The 13677-nt window shown below is 38.5% G+C and overlaps 1 protein-coding gene across 1 annotated transcript in view; it reads left to right on the top strand.

Annotated features, from left to right (window-relative positions):
- LOC139717697 (phosducin-like protein) overlaps window positions 1-13677 on the top strand; it is a 44959-nt gene that overhangs the window by 17250 nt on the left and 14032 nt on the right. The window contains exons 6-7 of the mRNA XM_071629199.1: window positions 1308-1421; window positions 11028-11152. Of these exons, the coding sequence (XP_071485300.1) occupies window positions 1308-1421; window positions 11028-11152 (239 nt within the window). The remainder of the gene's footprint in view (window positions 1-1307; window positions 1422-11027; window positions 11153-13677) is intronic.

Below are 13677 nucleotides of genomic sequence, written 5' to 3'. Positions count from 1 at the left end.
AATAACAGTTGTTTGAAGAACAACATTTATGCAAGACATATTACAAAAAAAAATCAACAAACAAAGATATTTTACTATGGTTGTTGCAGAAAATAAGAATAGTAACCATAATATTTGCAATACATGTTACATGTATCTTACTTAAACATGTCTGCACTACCGATGCTCTTTAGATGACATATGCACAGAACTAGTCGATGATGTTGAATTCATATTGTCTTTTCATTGTGTTTCATTGCCTGTCAATCGTCAAGGCATATTGACAAATCAATCAGTGATAATGAGCAGAGTTTCTCTTTACTGGCATCCAAGAATTCAGTTTGTAGCCAAGCGTTGGAGTCAGTGTGAAAGGGGTATGTGCTGCTGTGTGAATGATGAGCACCACTCATCGGTTGAGACTGTCGCGTTTGGTCAGGTGTGTCACACCACTTCACACATCCTGTTTGCTCCTGTTTGCTGTTCTTATTCCCGTGTGTCAGGGCAGGAAATAGTTGAGAGCTACTGCAGGTAGAAGACAACCCTTGACAAGCACTGGTTTCTTGTGCCACAATGCACAGTGTCACTTCCTGAAAGTATACAAAAAGAAAGATGATGACATTTCGAAGAAGCGACAAATATTTGATAGGGATGACATGGAATTTTCATTCGTTCCTTTTCCAAAGCATTGTATATCTCTCAAAATGTATATCACTTGTATAATACTCACTTTCTTTATGTATTATTTAACTTTAATTAGAGCACAATGTACAACATATGGCTGTCTGTCATGAAGAAAAGGAGAACATTGATCATCAGAAAACAAACAGAGCTTTGAGAATTTATTGCAGAATTCACATCATGCAGGTTGTGCCATTACAGTGTAATTCCATCATGATGTTATGTTGCTTTGTATGGAAACAGAAAAATCAGAGGATTAAGTCCGGTAAAATTGGAGATGAAATCAAACATGTTAAAAAGATCTATGAATTGTAAAAGTTTAGATTCTGATTTTTCTGTTTTTATGTATCAGCATGATATTTGGGGGCATTTCATGAAGCGTTTGGGTCGGAGATTTTTCTGACAAAATGTTACAAGCTACTGAAATCCTTGCATCTGAATGGCTGAGAACAAATTTGTCCAACAACTTTGTCGGACAGAATGCTTCATGAAATGCCCCCCAGGATGTAATTTCCTTTTTAGTTTATACTATTTTACTTCGTCAGAAGAATGCATGTATGAATGTTCGTGTCTTTACCACCGCAGCACTGTACTTTACTGATAATTTCTTGCTCTGATCTACACTGTTTGTGGTCTTGTTCTTCCCCCAGTCTCTACAGGCCTGTGAGGCTATGAATGGCTGTCTACACTGTCTGGCCCAGGAGTACCCTCTGGTCAAGTTCTGCTCGGCCAGTGCAGCAGAGGTCCAAGCCAGCAGGTTGTTTGTAAGTAAGCTGGTTCAGCATCCGTCTTTCAAACTAACTTCTCTTAATTTCACTCTTCCATTTTTATTATATCATCTTGGTTGATGAACACACGGTCATAGTGGTTTTGTTTTATGGTTTGTTTTAAACTTAGTTAGGAACACTAACATTTCCACATTACGAGTGAAAAGTTATACTGTGTTTGCAGTATATATATCAGGCTGATTTATAATAATAAATTTTGTGATTTAGTGACCATGGACAGTCAATCTGTTTCAAAACATTGACCCCCTGAGCAGCTGCTCAGTTCCTAGAACTTAGGTTAAGCTTGATCAGCTCTTGTCAGAGTCACCCACAAATAATTCAAACAGTCCTTCACTGGACTCTCACATGGTAACATCACAAACACTTCACACATACACACCTCATCATGTAAACCCGCACGTTCAAACAACACTTCATCATTTCTTTGGTCACTTGAATTAACCTGTTGAGGACGAGTCCCGAGTAAACTCGGGCAGGTGTCTATGGGAAATGCGTGTTGTAGCAAAATCAAACCGTCCTTAACGGGTTAAACATGAACATAGAGTGGACTCACTTAAGTCACTTGGGAGCATCCAAATCAGACTCCCATGGTTAGGTGGACTGGTACTAAATCCACTCACCATCAATTTTTACTTCTTATTGGGTAGCTATTCATACACCTTGGTAAAGTGTAAAAGTATGATGTGTAAGTTAAACATGTCTCACTCAAAGACATTTGTGCTATGGTAGGACTGGAACCATGAGCCTTCAGCTTGAGAATGCAGCATGCATCCACTAGACCACAATACAAAACTGGATGAAGCAATGGCAGTATTAGTATCAATTTCATTTATGAGCAGATGTGGAGTTGAAGAGATGAGGCCAAAGACTTGAGGGAGAGAAAGAGAAAAGGAAGTCAGATAGGCAGACAGACAGTAACAGCAAGATACTGTCTGGTACAGACAAACAGAATGGAGCAGAGAACACACAAGGAACAAGAATTATGGGACAACAAGGGAGCGAGGAGTGACTTGGTGTGCAGATACTTGTAAGATTGTCGAGAAATAGGAGAGACAGAAGAGAACAAGGATAGAGCGGGAGGGAGAAGGGTTGGGCGATGGAGGTGGGGGGGGGGAGGAAGGGAGGGTAAAAGCAGTTGATGAAGTCAGTGTTGTGGCCTGCAGTCATACACATACATTACTCTGTGGCACTCTAATAGAACTGTCACTTATAATTGGACCACTCCTTGTCAATGGGCACTGCTCATTAAACTTTACTGTACATAGCATCCTTGTATCTAGTGATAGTCCTCTTACCACACAGACTCCTTCATATGAAGACAAGTCTGTGTCAGAGGAGCAAGGAAATCTGTGCCTCTCTTGAACCATTGTACCAGTACGGTTCTAAGTAAAAGCAAAGTCTCTAATGATTTGAGTTCATTACCTATTAGGTATTACATCTAACTCTTCCATCATGAGTGCTTTGTTTCTCTTTAAATGGATGTGGAATTTACTCAGTCATGTGATAATAGAAGTCACCAATAATTTTGCGGTCGGAAATTTGTGTAATGTATTAGAAGCACACACATTATGTTATAGTAGATTGCAATGTATGCATGCATGCACAACTATTGGACTGGTACCATTCATCACAGCAGTGTCATGCTTTTAATGGGGATTCAATGGTATCGTTGCCAAAGCTATTAGGATTATTCTGTAATCTGTTTTCATGTGTCGTGATAGGCATGCCCGAGTGCTGAGACAATGGATTCTTGACAGTAATTACCATAAATCAAATTGAATGAGAAGGAATACCAAAGTTATTAGAAAGGTAGAGAGAGAGAGAGAGCACAAAAGCATGTTTCTTGATATTTCAGCCTCTATCCATCTCTCACAAATGTTCACTGTGTAGACATCAATCCTCCTCTCTTTGGATTCAGACATTTCTCATGATGACAAATTGGAGATTTGGTCAAGTATTATCTTCAACTTCAGTGGATGAGAGAAAAATTGTTCTTCCTCTATTGTGGAGATGGGATGTACAAAGTGATATTCCACCCCATCATGTGTTCATTGTCCATCCTAATCTCACCCATCTGCATGTGCAGATTGTTTTAAGCTGGGAGCCTTGGGCTAGTGTGAGAATTTGAAGAAATTGATAGAGCAACATGTGATGGGATTGGACAATACAATCACAAGGATGAACTTCTTGAAGCTATTTTCTGTCTGATCATTTAGTCTTTGTTGCCCAAAACAATGTGACCTAAAACAATGTGACCCAAAACTCTGTGACTCAAAACAATGTTATTGATCACAATGTTACCCAAATTGGTATGACCCAAAACAATGTTACCTAAGGCAAGGTAATATCTACAAATAATTCATGTGATGGTTTATGTAACAAATTTATTGCACAATGCAGCGCGTTCAATGAACCAGTCAGGCTTTCTGTCTGTTATTACTATGCATCCATTGAATTCGCTTTTTTTTATAATAATATCCCTGTATTATGCATCATATTGCCACTCTGAGTTAGAGATCATCACATGAGCACATTGCAGTAGGTGATATGAACTGTAAATGTTCTCAAATTGTCATATTAAACTGTCTAATCCAAGTTTCTTATCTCCCATAGATTTAGCATGGAACCCCCAGGTTTTAGTAGGCTGTAGGTTATGCTACAGTGAGCCTATTTATGTATAGAAGGCCTCATACCTATAATTTTCTGCACAAATCAGGTACTGTATGTGTGGCATAAATCTAGCAAGTATAATTTGTTGCTGATTCAGAACTTCCCAACAATTTTGCACATGGTTGAATTTGCGCTTGTGAAGTACAAGTAATGACCAGAGAAATGTATTCATGCATGGCACATTCATGTTCAGATCAGCTACCTAGTTGTTAAATTCACTGACAGCACCAGACTTGGGAAATTTCGCTAAAGTAGAAACCTCTCGAAATGTATGGCGTATACAGTATACTAGGCGCAAATGCTGAGGGCAAACTTTAAAAATAAGAGTTAAAGAATACACACACAAACACACACACACACCACACTGCAGTACCCCTCACCTGTATAGAATTATGTGAGTCTCACATAGGCAGTCTTAGTGCAGCAAAGTGTATAGTGACCTCTGAAAAAAAAGTCGATCAGAATTGTGTAATTGTTTTGTTAAATATAACATTGAAAATTATCCATATTTCTGTTTTTAAAGGTGAATTTAAGAACACAATGAAAATTTCAACAAACACTGAAAATTTCAACAAACACTTTCATGTATTACTGGTATTTTTGCCGTGGTGATCATTGTTATACCCCCACCACACATAGTTCTATATGGGATTGTTATAATAAATAGCCTCAACGTACTATTCATATGGCAAATTACTGTCATCAGATAAAGTTACACTGGAAGATTGGGAAGGCCCACTTATTGAAAAAACAACCTTGATAGATTTTGGAAAGCTTGTTGAAGGATACTGTAAAAGTGGAAATTTTCGCGGTGTTCAAATTTTTGCGCATTTCGCGCAACCAGAAATTAGCGCGAAAATAAAAGCACGCGAATATTTTTGCTTGCCATATGTGCCTGTGCGTGATGTCTTGATTCCGCGGAATTAAAAACACGCGAAACTCTTCCGACCCGGCCAAGCGCAAAAAATTAGTCACGCGAAAATATCCACTTTTACAGTAACTGAAAAGCTTTCATAATGTAGATCACTACCTCCAAACAAGATTGATATACAACTCTATGAATATACAAAAAAAAAAATACTAGTTATATTTAGAGTATCATTAGTCCAGTGTCCATCCAATTGTCACTATACACTGCTCTCTACCATAATTCTGTATGTTTAAAGTCCCTTTCCGTGGAGGAGGAAGTCCCCTTTAAGAGTAGGGAGAGCATGTTATGACAGTGCCTATTAGTCAGGATCAAATATTCCGGGGGGAGAGAAACTTCAATAAATTGATTGCTGTATGCTATGGATATTGTCTGCCAGAAATCATTTCATCCACAGTGTCATGTATAGTGTACACAGCCTGCATATCACATTTATTTCCACATGGATCCACAATGACTAATGACTCACATCGTCTATAGAATGTGGCCAGTATATGGCACCTTTATTGCAAAAGCCTCATTTCTCCTTCATCCTTTGGGTCTCGTATTGGGAAGCGTGCATATTGTGACTTATGAAATATTGATGTAGTTGAGGTAATCACAACAATCAATCCATAAGGCATACTATTCAGTTTTTACATGATAAATGTTGTTGTTATGCCTCCGCAACGAAGTGGCCGGAGGCATTATGTTTTCGGGTCGTCCGTCCGTCCGTCCGTACGTCCGTACGTCCGTACGTCCGTACGTCCGTACGTCCGTCCGTACGTCCGTCCGTCCCGTTTTGTTTTTGTCGATATCTCAAGAACCGTGTGGTGGTTTTACATCAAACTTGGTATGAGGGTATATCCTTGGGGGATGATACTTTGTGTGGATTTTAAGGTCACAGGGTCAAAGGTCAAAGGTCACGGGTTATTTTGTGAAAACATTTTTGAAATTTCATGTTTTTCTCCATATCTCGCAAATGGTTCAAGGTATCTTCATGGAACTTAGTATATATGCTTGTACCGATGGGCAGTGATTATCTAGGGAAGTTGGGGTCATGGGTCAAAGGTCAGGGGGTCAAAGGTCAAGGTCAACTCCTCAAAATATCACTACTTTCCTTAAAATGCAATATGCCTGAAGGGTTTTTTTTTTTTCAAACTTGATGTATGGCATGTATTACCCAATATATATTTTTGGGGAAGTTTCTTGCCAAAAGGTCAAAGGTCAAAAGGTAAAAGGTCAAGTGAAAGTGCTAAATTGCACTTTTTCCTCCATATCTCGAAAGTAACTCAAGGTATCGTCATGAAACTTACATATTTATGCATGTTCAACCTAACAGTGATTCTCTTTGGAACTGTGAGATCAAAGGTCAAAGGCCAGGTTTAGATAATGCTATTTTCCCATTTGATACTGAAATTATGCTTTTTCTCAATACCTTGAAAATTACTCAATGCATAGACTTATAAAAGGGTCAAAAGTCAAGTAAAAATCATCAGTTCCCCAAATACCTGCACTCTGACATTTTAATCATTCATCCAATTGAACCTAGTTCTAGAAAAAGTGAACATTCAGCACATTTGTGTCAAACCTGTCATTTTAATATTTTGCCAATTGTGTGAAACTGTCATCACACATTGTCAAGACATTGTACTATAGACCTATTAGGAGAACCATGCATTATGGCGGAGGCATATCAGTAGCCGTAGCGATATATCTAGTTTTTTTTTGTTATTGCGTGGCTAGTAATGGAATAATGCCTTAACCCGTTGAGGACAAGTTCCGAGTATACTCGGGCAGGTGTCTATTGGAAATGCGTGTTGTAGCAAAATCAGTCCTTCCTCAATTGGTTAAAGCTCCAGCATCCTGATTATATTTGATATGTTTTATAGCCCCTGTATCAGTAGGATATTAAACGTGTCATAAAGATATGAAACATGTCTGACAGCACCAATATCATAAGAGCATGGAATAAGCTTAAAACCCAAGTTAAAAAGCCTGTACATAGTGGCATTTATTAAGCTGATGTATTCTGAATAATGCAGTGCATGTTTTATGAACAGTAGAGAGGTAAATTCTACAGTAGAATTAGGAGGCATTGCCAGCAGTCACATACATGAAACAAAGGGACAATGAAAGCTGGAATGTTAAACAGGTAGGAGTGGTTTACATGATATATTTTTCAGTAATCGTACACAGTAATGATAATGATATGTGTTATCTCCATGTGATTTTTTTCCTTCAATATTTATGTTGTTGTTGTTGTTTTTTTTTTTTTTTTTGGGGGGGGGTTGTTCATTGCTCTTGCTTGCAGTATTTGTAAAGGAGATACAGACTTTGCATTAAGTGCGTACAGTGGTTATCTAAACCCCTGTTCATGGCTTTAAGCATTCAAAAGAAAAGAGAAAGAAAATCCCAGGAACACTACCACTTTCCATCACAGATTGCCAGGTGGTTTGATCCAATATTTGACTGTATGCTACTTTGATGTCGAGTGACATTTATCTCATTCGCTGTAATGTAGGCAAACTCTCTAAATATTGGTATTATGTACACATATCCAGCTGTGTGGATGTCTTTCTTGCGATTCAGCTGTGTGGGTGTATTTTTGTGTGGACGTCTTCTTGAGTTATTTCAGCACAAAATTTCAACATACCACACACGGTACTCCTCAGCAATTTCCATGTGGGAGGCTGTTTGCCTCTCATTGATGTTTCATATGATTTTGGGCTTCCTACAAATTAGACAAAAAACTTGACAAACCTCATGAGAAATGCTGGAAATTTAAATTTTAAAACCATGTTTCATTGAGTATGTGCCAGATATATATTGAATATTTGTGTTGCCAAGAGAAAGCTGTTACCATGCCAATTCCTCACTCTTGCTTGATTCCTGGAAAAAGGAGCTGGTCTGTACCTGAGATCTACCACTATTTCCTCCTGTGCCATGTTGAGTTAGTTTTTAATATGGTGTGTGTCACATTAGCAAGGAGAACACTGCAAACAGTATGTGGTGATGTCCAATGTATTCAAGGGCTCTCATCCATTCTCTTACAAAGTCTCAGAACTTTGCCGCACCACTCTGCCCAATGCCCCCTGCCATCACAGTTGACTGTGAACTCTGAGAACCTTGTCACACAACTTGCTCTATTTTTTTTTTTTTTTTGTCTTTCAGGATGAAGTTTTCAAACCCCACTAAAAATGAACCCGATTGTTTTTAGCAAGAAAATAGATTTTCATCCTTGACATAGATGAACAATGTCCGAGACAAAGAAAGACAACAATGACAATTATTGTTCTCATACCAAATGTTATTTTGAGTGTGTGGGTGGATGTGTGCATACCAGGTAATGTTTTTATCATCCAATGCATAATGTACAAATGTTGCCTGTATTCAATATTTGATACCTAGTCTATGCCATCAAGGGACTCATTCATGCATTCATGATTATTGCCTTGACATTCTCTTTCCTGTGATATATGTCTCTACATATCCCTCACTCGCAGCACCAAATAATTCACGTAAGGATTGCAGCACAAACCCCATCCAATCAGTTCAAAAGTGTCTGATGTCAATGAAAGCCATCGATCAAAGGAAAAAGGTCCACCCGGCCTTGTCATGACACCCTTTGGTTCAAACTCAAAGTATTCCCCTACAGCTTCTTATTTTAAGACGTATGAAGGAGAAAGGTCACGCTGTCACATAAAAAGTGCTGAATTTCACATATTGCCCAAGGACGCAACCCCAGGAAGGTTCAAAGATTAATATTGTAAAAGAGCGAAGCAAGTAAAAACATCTCGCTGCTTTCTGCCAAGTTTTATTTCTTAGGGGAGAATAAGTTTTGACGGGGGTTAGTGGGAGAGGCAGATCGTGTCCCGGGGTAATGCAGCATAGGAGTTCATCTCAGGTGGAGCGTGCATGGATGGAGGGCAGATATGAGTGGTGTATATGATGGAAGAGTCTGCATCTGAGGCGGGGGGGGGGGGGGGGGGGGGGGAAGGAAGAGAATTTATTTATAAACTTGAATTTGAATTAAGAAGGTATTTTCTTGAAGAACATTCATGGCAGCCTGCTGGCTGAATTGTCGACATTTATTCATGAAAACCAATTTGAATACAATGAAATGTTTACAAAACAGAAGGAGGAGAAGGAAGAGGAGGAAGAGGAGGGAAGAACGAGGAGGGGGTAGGAGGATAAGGAGGAGGAAGAGAGAGAAGAGGAGCTGTTGGAAGAAGGGGAGGAGGAGGAGGAGGAGGATGAGGCTCCTATAGGGAGAGTGTAGGATGAAACCTTCATTGTAGGGTTAAGATTTATCACAAATAATATTGAATAATTCCTTGCATGTTCTGAAAAGGGTACATGCTTTCTTCACGATGGAAGCTCAGTTGAGCCAAACTATCCATAGAATGTGCAGGGTGATAGGAAAGGGCTGTTGTGGACAAACAAATAGAAAAATAATGAATTATTACATACATAGGTATCTGATGGATATGCTACCATATGAGTCAGACATTATGTCAGGTGAGAAAGGCAAAGATGCTAATTACCCAGTGCTAATTATCCATACCTCATCAGATATTATATCAGTTGAGAACCCCAAAGATGCTAATTACATGGTGGTAATTATCGGTACCTCATGAAAAATGCACTGGTTTTCATTACCATCAGTTATTTCCCTTCCTGCAAGATTTGCTGTTTATTGCAGACTGTACTTTTACTATTCAATACTGAAACTTCAAATGCAAGTACATATTTTATGTGTACACAGTGTACTCAATTGGCAAGTGAAGTACTGTATACGCCATATATTTCGCGAGTCTAAATTTTCGCGAATCGGAGTTTCCGACGATTTCGCGAGTGGTTAAATTTGTGATCGTGGAGTCCTGTACTGAACGGAGAAAAGTACACGCGTACGTCACAACCACATCGGGATCAGAGTCAATATTTTCGCCTGTCTTTAATTTCGCGAAGAGCACCTGACTCGCGAAATTCGCGAAAATAAAAACCTCGCAAAATATTCAGCGTATACAGTAGCCTATTTGGGGGTTCAATGTACTGGTGTACTTGTTCTGTAATTCATAGATTGTGAACAACAATTTATCTTGGTGATGCTATTATGTCTATTGTATGTTTCCTCTGCAATACAAAAAAAAAATGATGTTAGAGTACTGAAAAAAAGAAGACATGTATACAGAAACAGAGAGGGGGAGAGGAAGGGGGAGAGGGAGGGAGGGAGGGAGAGGGGGAGGGAGAGAGGGAGGGAGGATAGAGCACAGATGGGTTATCGCTTAACCCGTGGAAGACTAGTCCCGAGTATGCTCGGGCAGGTGTCTATGGGAAATGTGTGTTATAGCAAAGTCAGTCCATCCTCGATGGGTTAATAAGCTTTGCTTTCATTGCATTGATGATACTGGCTTCTTTTTTTTTAGCTGAAATTAACAGGATTGTTTGTGTAAGATAATTTTTCATTGTTAGTAAATGGAGAAATGCCTCAGATGTATGTCATGTGATTATCTTATGCAAGAAAAAAAATCAAATGTATAAATGTGTATATTTGTTTTAATCTACAGTAGATGTCAAATTTGTGTTGGAAAATCATATATTATTTGATATCATATAATGTGATATTCCTATTCAAAAAGTAGTAATTTGATATGCCAATTAGATGCCATGTGAGATGATTTGATGACAATGAAATATTCTTAATTCTTAGTGTTTGGTGTTCTTTATGTTACATCGTCACTGGTAAATTTCTTTTAAATATATCTTTTCTCTCTCTTGACGGTCTTTATTAATGCTTTCATAGCTATTAAACATCACCTTGGTACTGCTGTTGCTTTTTATTTTGTTATTTTTGGTCCAATGGAGTTAATATCACCAGTGATTTGTTGTGTATTATTACTTCTGGTTAAATTAGCAAACTATGAGGGGGGGAGTGCAGTTAGACAGATTGCAAGCCCTGCTCCTAACTGGGTTGTTTGATACATCTTGTTCCTCCCACACAGACCGAGAAGGGGCTACCAGCACTGCTAGTCTACAAAGGAGGACAGCTGATTGGCAACTTTGTCCGCATCTCAGATCAATTTGGTGACGACTTCTACGCCACGGAAGTGGAGTGCTTCTTACAAGAGTGAGTACAATGTACCTAGTGTGTCAATCACCGTCCTGGCCCCGCCCACTCTCACTGCCCACTTGTCGTTAGAGTGCCTAATGGCTGCAGCTCTCTCTGAATCTCTAGCTCTCATTGACAACTCATCACCACTTGCTTTATGACTGTAATATGTCATTCTAATGAGATGAGAATAGATTTTCTTTCTTACTGACAGGGGAGATGTTAGACGCTAGGTAATAAGAGAAAATATTGTGAGTTTTCTCTCTCTTTGTCTGTCTGTCTGTCTGTCTGTCCCCTTACTCTATTTCTCTCTATGTGAAAAGAGACATGCAGAGAAATGACACAAAGTCTTCAGATTTCTTCACTTCTCCCTGATAACCTTTGATGATGCAAAAGTAAAGTTGCAGATGCCTTATTTTCAAGTATACTTTCTGTTTGGGTTGATGAAACAGTTCCATGACATTAATATGCTCCTGTGACAATTGCTCCCATGAAATATCTGCACACTGAGCAAACATAAATTCTATCCACAAACATAACCCTAACCCTTATTATAATCCTCACATCAAATTAAACCGAAGACCCTATCACAACTGTAACCCTAACTCTAAGTCCTTGGAGAAAATAAGATGAACAATTATTGTAAGAGCAGTTGTTGTGTCACCAGTGAAACAAAGCACATAAGTTTTTTATTCATCTCCAGGTTGTTGTGAGGTACATTGATCACATACTTTCATTGGAAAAAAATCCACATCTGACCCACGAAGAAATATGCCACATATCTTAACTTTCAGCCGACTGTGAAATGTATATGCCAGTGGTAACAGGTGTAGCGGTGTTGAACCATTGATTTTGCAGACATAGTCAATGGCAATTGATTTTATGGAGAATGACAGAAAACAATTTCATTTCCTTTATCTTACTTGTCATGCAGAAGGCTTCTCACTCAGATGTGGAAGCAGGAAAGATATGGTGTCTCACCAGAAGTGTTTGATTGCAAGTCAAACACCTTTTTTTTTCTTACTTCTTCACATTCATTTCATTCATGGACAGTATCATATTACTGTGACAACTTTACAAGTTTATTTCTCATGATGACTTCTAATCATTCTTTTGTAGTTAATGGTATTAATTAATAATGTGCTCCTATTAATGCTACATTTTTCACAATTTCTGACATGCCAAAAATGGTATTAAGTGTAATTGTTTATCTTGGGTGATGACTCCTGATAATATGTGCATGTAGGGATATTTTTTTCCCTCATTATTAAACAGGGTTAGAATTGTGCAAGATGCTATAAATCTGATTATGTGATCTGTGTAAAAATCTTCCACATATGATGATAACCTTTCATGAGGGGAAAAAAGTGATAGTGTAATTCACACCATCTCCCTTTATCCTCTTTTTATTTGATGGAGATATTGACAATTTAAAAAGAGTTAGTCCAAGATGAGCATTTCAGTACACGTCTGTATAATGCTCATCTCATAAACTCATTTACAGAATGCATTTTCTTTTCTTTTCTTTTTTTGAGGGGGATTCTGAGGCATTGGACAGGCTGAGAATGATCACTGAGTCATGCAACCATAGCATGATTTACGATGTCAACATTTTGCTTTCCTTCCTGATTTTCTGAAATTATGGAAACTTAACTACACTGCAGGGAATATTGTGAGTGTCACAAGCACAGGAGACTTCACAAACCAAAGCATTCATTTCTACTTCGTTGTGTTATATGCTGATCAATGTGACTTTGAGATTTGGGTATTTTCCTCCATGCTCTAATCTAAACTTGATATAAGAAGGGACAAAAATGCATCTTAGTATTCATAATTTTCAGGGTAAGACTATAAATTTTGATGGTGTTGACTAATGCAGTGCTTCACACACACACGCAAAAATCTTATGGAACACACAGAAACGTAATTTACTTAGTATAACAATTTTTCCTAACAAACACCTATACCACATGAGTGTGCTTAGCATATATATGTTATCTAATATGTCCATAAAGGAGCATCAGAGACATGGAGAATGGAGGGAAGAGGTCAAGAATAATTCTGAATTTCCTTTAACCTCAGCTGAATTCCCCCAAGATATAGGAGCTGTTGATAGGATGCCTGTGAAGTAGACATCAAATTAGAAACGTTGATTGGTCTGCAAGTAATGGCTCACTGCGGGGAGTCTATCCACCATCTCGGTGGACACAGACGAATCTAATGTGTGACTTGGGGCCCACATGGCAGGCTAGATGTGAAATTGAGGAGGACCTGTGTGTCGACGTTACCTCCAGATATTCTGATTACCTTGTCATCAGCTACCCTCTCTTGGCTATTATCTCCTCTCAAATAATGCATGTGCTTTTACTCTTCTTTTTTTCCTGTGATCTCTAAAAGTCAGCTGAATGGATAGTTTACTGTCTAAATGCTTGTTTGCTCAAACCATGCTAGGTTTAGTCCTTGAATTTTGTGATAGTAAAGAATGCTAATGAATTATTTCCACTCATGGTAATGTGCTATCCATTACTCCAGATAGATTTGGT

Source organism: Diadema antillarum, unplaced genomic scaffold (assembly GCF_040938485.1).
Source record: "Diadema antillarum isolate AM-2024a unplaced genomic scaffold, OU_Dant_1.0 scf00000081, whole genome shotgun sequence".
NCBI lineage: Eukaryota > Metazoa > Echinodermata > Echinoidea > Diadematoida > Diadematidae > Diadema > Diadema antillarum.
This window is presented reverse-complemented; position numbering and strand designations above follow the sequence as displayed.